This window comes from Corvus brachyrhynchos, unplaced genomic scaffold (assembly GCF_000691975.1).
Source record: "Corvus brachyrhynchos isolate BGI_N302 unplaced genomic scaffold, ASM69197v1 scaffold5, whole genome shotgun sequence".
NCBI classification, from domain to species: Eukaryota; Metazoa; Chordata; class Aves; order Passeriformes; family Corvidae; genus Corvus; species Corvus brachyrhynchos.
Genome location: NW_008238321.1, coordinates 7,853,600 through 7,856,716, shown reverse-complemented (window position 1 = coordinate 7,856,716; position 3,117 = coordinate 7,853,600). Strand labels below are relative to the sequence as shown.

At 48.3% G+C, this 3,117-nt stretch overlaps 1 protein-coding gene across 2 annotated transcripts in view; it reads left to right on the top strand.

Moving 5' to 3' along the window:
* The window catches only part of LOC103615418 (cytochrome P450 3A12), a 12,275-nt gene that overhangs the window by 4,504 nt on the left and 4,654 nt on the right, over positions 1-3,117 (top strand). For both annotated transcript variants that reach the window (XM_017734100.1, XM_017734099.1), the window contains exons 6-11: positions 29-117; positions 679-827; positions 1,332-1,459; positions 1,770-1,854; positions 2,505-2,665; positions 2,844-3,070. In XM_017734100.1, coding sequence (XP_017589589.1) covers positions 29-117; positions 679-827; positions 1,332-1,459; positions 1,770-1,854; positions 2,505-2,665; positions 2,844-3,070 — 839 coding nt within the window. The remainder of the gene's footprint in view (positions 1-28; positions 118-678; positions 828-1,331; positions 1,460-1,769; positions 1,855-2,504; positions 2,666-2,843; positions 3,071-3,117) is intronic.

The following is a 3,117-nucleotide window of genomic DNA, read 5'->3' as shown; positions in this document are numbered from 1 at the left end:
GTGCTTTCTGCTTTGGTTTGCATTTCAGATGTTCCCTATCATTAATCACTATGGTGAAAAACTAGTGAAAAACACTGAGAAGAAAGTGGCTAATGATGAGTTTGTGGCTGCGAAGGAGTGAGTAACTGTGTGAGGCTGACAGCAAAGGGTTTGTATTCAGTGTGGGAAGGAGCCTGCTCTGGAGAGCCTTTTCCGCACTGCAGCATGGAGCCCTCGTCAGCTATGGAAGGAAACTCCAGAGCAGTCATGGGCATGGCATGTTCCTCAGCAGTGGGCTTGATGTGCTCTGCTTTGCTCAGATGGGAGAGCTGTGCCCTGTTCCCCATTTCATTTTACTGGGGATGCATTTTGAGAAAGGAAGCATTTTCCAGAATTTTTCCAGAAGCCGCACAAGATGTGGTATTTTTGGATGTAATTTTTGCAATCTCTTTTACAGATGAAAATCAGAATATAGTCTTTGTTACCCTGGTCTGCAGTTCAGTGCTTTCCAACTACAGCTTAGGTTTTTGAAGCAGAGAAAAATTGGGGAAATGAATGCAACTGGGGAAACTTCAGTAAATATAATGGTGGCTACTGCTTTAAGAGAGATTCCCTATCACAAGGATTGTTCCTAGATGGGCTCTTATTTACTGCTGTGGTTGGGTTCATCTCATTCACTCTCTCTTCTTCTCTACTCAGCATTTTTGGAGCTTACAGCATGGATGTGGTGACCAGCACTTCTTTCAGTGTCAGTGTTGACTCCATGAACAACCCCAATGACCCCTTTGTCACCAACATTAAGAAATTTCTCCAATTCAGTTTCCTAAGTCCTGTGTTTTTACTCATAGGTATGACAAACCACATCTCATACAGCCCTGAATCGATGTCAAAGGTGCTGCATTTTCTGGTAGCTCCCTTATGTCTTTGAGTCCTTTTTGCCATATGGGAGATGCTTAGCACTTTACAGGATTGGATTTACAGTCTCAGATCTGCAGAAATATTTTCCCAGGGAAACCACAGCCAGGATTTGTACAGCCTCTATGGGTCTTAGCAGCATCCTGCTATGAGCAGAGACCCTGTTTGCAGAGATGCTGGAGAGCTGCTCTATCACAGAGATCTGCACTTATTGTTGTATTGTGGTCATAAGGTAACATGGAGGAGATTCTCTAGTGCTATTGCATCCCAGCCATGGTTAGGTAAAAGAAGATGGAGGCAACAAAAAAGGGTCAGGGCAACATCAAAAAGGCAACATCAGGGTCCAGATGTACTGCTCCTTTCTATGCTTTGTGCCAGTTCTGACTTTCTCAGGGCCCCTTTGAGCTCAAGTATGTTGGTCGCTTCTTTCCTTCTAGTGTTGTTCCCCTTTGTTATCCCTGTGCTGGAAAAGATGAAGGTGACTCTGTTACCCTCAGATGTCATGGACTTCTTCAAGAATGTCTTCACAAAACTAAAGAAGGAACGGGAAAAGGGCAGCAGCACGGTGAGTCCAGCCTAGGTGTCCTCTTCAGGAGAAGTCCTGAGTGCAGGAGGGACCTGGTGGCATCTTCAGAAGCTGTGGTGTGTCACCTGCTCTCCAACCCCACCAAACCTGAGAAAGGCTAGAACCACGCCCTGCTTTTGTGTCCAAGTGGAGAAAACATCTGTGTTCATAGAGGGTCTGTAGTCCAGACCTCATCATGCGCTGAAGCCATGAGCTGTGAGTGGTGAGCAGGTGTCTCAGCAAGGGACTTGTGCTGGACAAGGTTTGCTTCCTCCTCACCCACATCTTCTCTGCCTCTGTTTCTCCCCAGGACCGGGTGGATTTCCTTCAGCTCATGATTGAATCACAGAACTCACGTGATGGCTCCAAGTCTGCGGAGACCAGCTTGGACAAAAGTATGTCTTGAGATGTGTTCTCCTCTCAGCAGAAAGCAGTAGTTTCTTAGCCATTTAAGAGGGAAGCAGGGAGAGGATTTTAGTCGTTAATCCCATGAAAGATTCAAGGTCTCAGTAGTGGGGCTGTAGTGATGTTTATCACAGATCAGCCATATTTTTATTGTGTCCCATTTCCTGGGATAAATCCTGAGGTGTGTTTGTGCAACAAAGAGCAAAGAGTGAGTGTCTCCTTACCCCCATTTCTTTTTTTGGCCTCTGAAGGCCAGCAATGTTGGCTGTATATCAAAAAGCACACAAAGCACATATTCTTTGTGTACCTTGCTCACCTGTGGGCTCATCTCTGTTCCCAATCCTAGGTAAACTAAGAAAATAATGGCTCAGCCAAGGCACAGTCCCAATCCATCAACCTCAGTCAAGGCAGGATGCTTCTAAACTTTTGAGGTGCCAGGACAGGGTATTTGTTGGACACCCTGCACTGCATCCTGAACCCCTTTGTGGTACCAGAGGGAAAGCTGGATGTTTCCTTTACCAACTGTTACGTAGCTAGGAGTAGCGTTACTTAGACTGGTGACTGGGATCCTGAATTCACGAGGGTTGATTACATACTGTAGTTTTCAGCTTCTTGTATGTTCCTCTATGCCTTTTTTCAGCATTAAGTGATGAGGAGGTTCTGGCCCAGGCTCTTATCTTTGTCTTTGCTGGTTATGAGACCACCAGCTCCACCCTCAGCTACATAGCCTACAACCTGGCCATCCACCCTGACGTGCAGCAGCGACTCCAGGACGAGGTGGATGCGCACCTGCCTAACAAGGTAAAGGAGGGTGAGAAGATGCTGGGGTTGTTCCCACCTGTGCCTTGCAAACCCAGGTTGGAAACAGAGTGGCAGAGGTGCTGGCCCTGAGACTCCCCCTTCCCTGGAAGTGCTGGGGGGGTGGCTGTGGGGGTGGGAGTTACAGTGCCGTGTTCTCAGCCCCCCATTCCTCTCCCAGGCCACTCCCACGTACAACGCCATCACTCAGATGGAGTACCTGGATATGGTGGTGAATGAATCCATCCGGCTCTACCCCGCCGGGGGCCGGATTGAGAGGGTCTGCAAGAAGACTGTGGAGCTCAATGGTGTGACTATTCCAGAGGGAATGGTGGTCTTGATCCCAGCCTTCGTGCTGCACCGGGACCCGCAGTATTGGCCAGAGCCGGACGAATTCAGGCCTGAGAGGTGAGGGCCTTGTGGTGGGAATAGCTGCATGCTCCACCTCAGCCCTG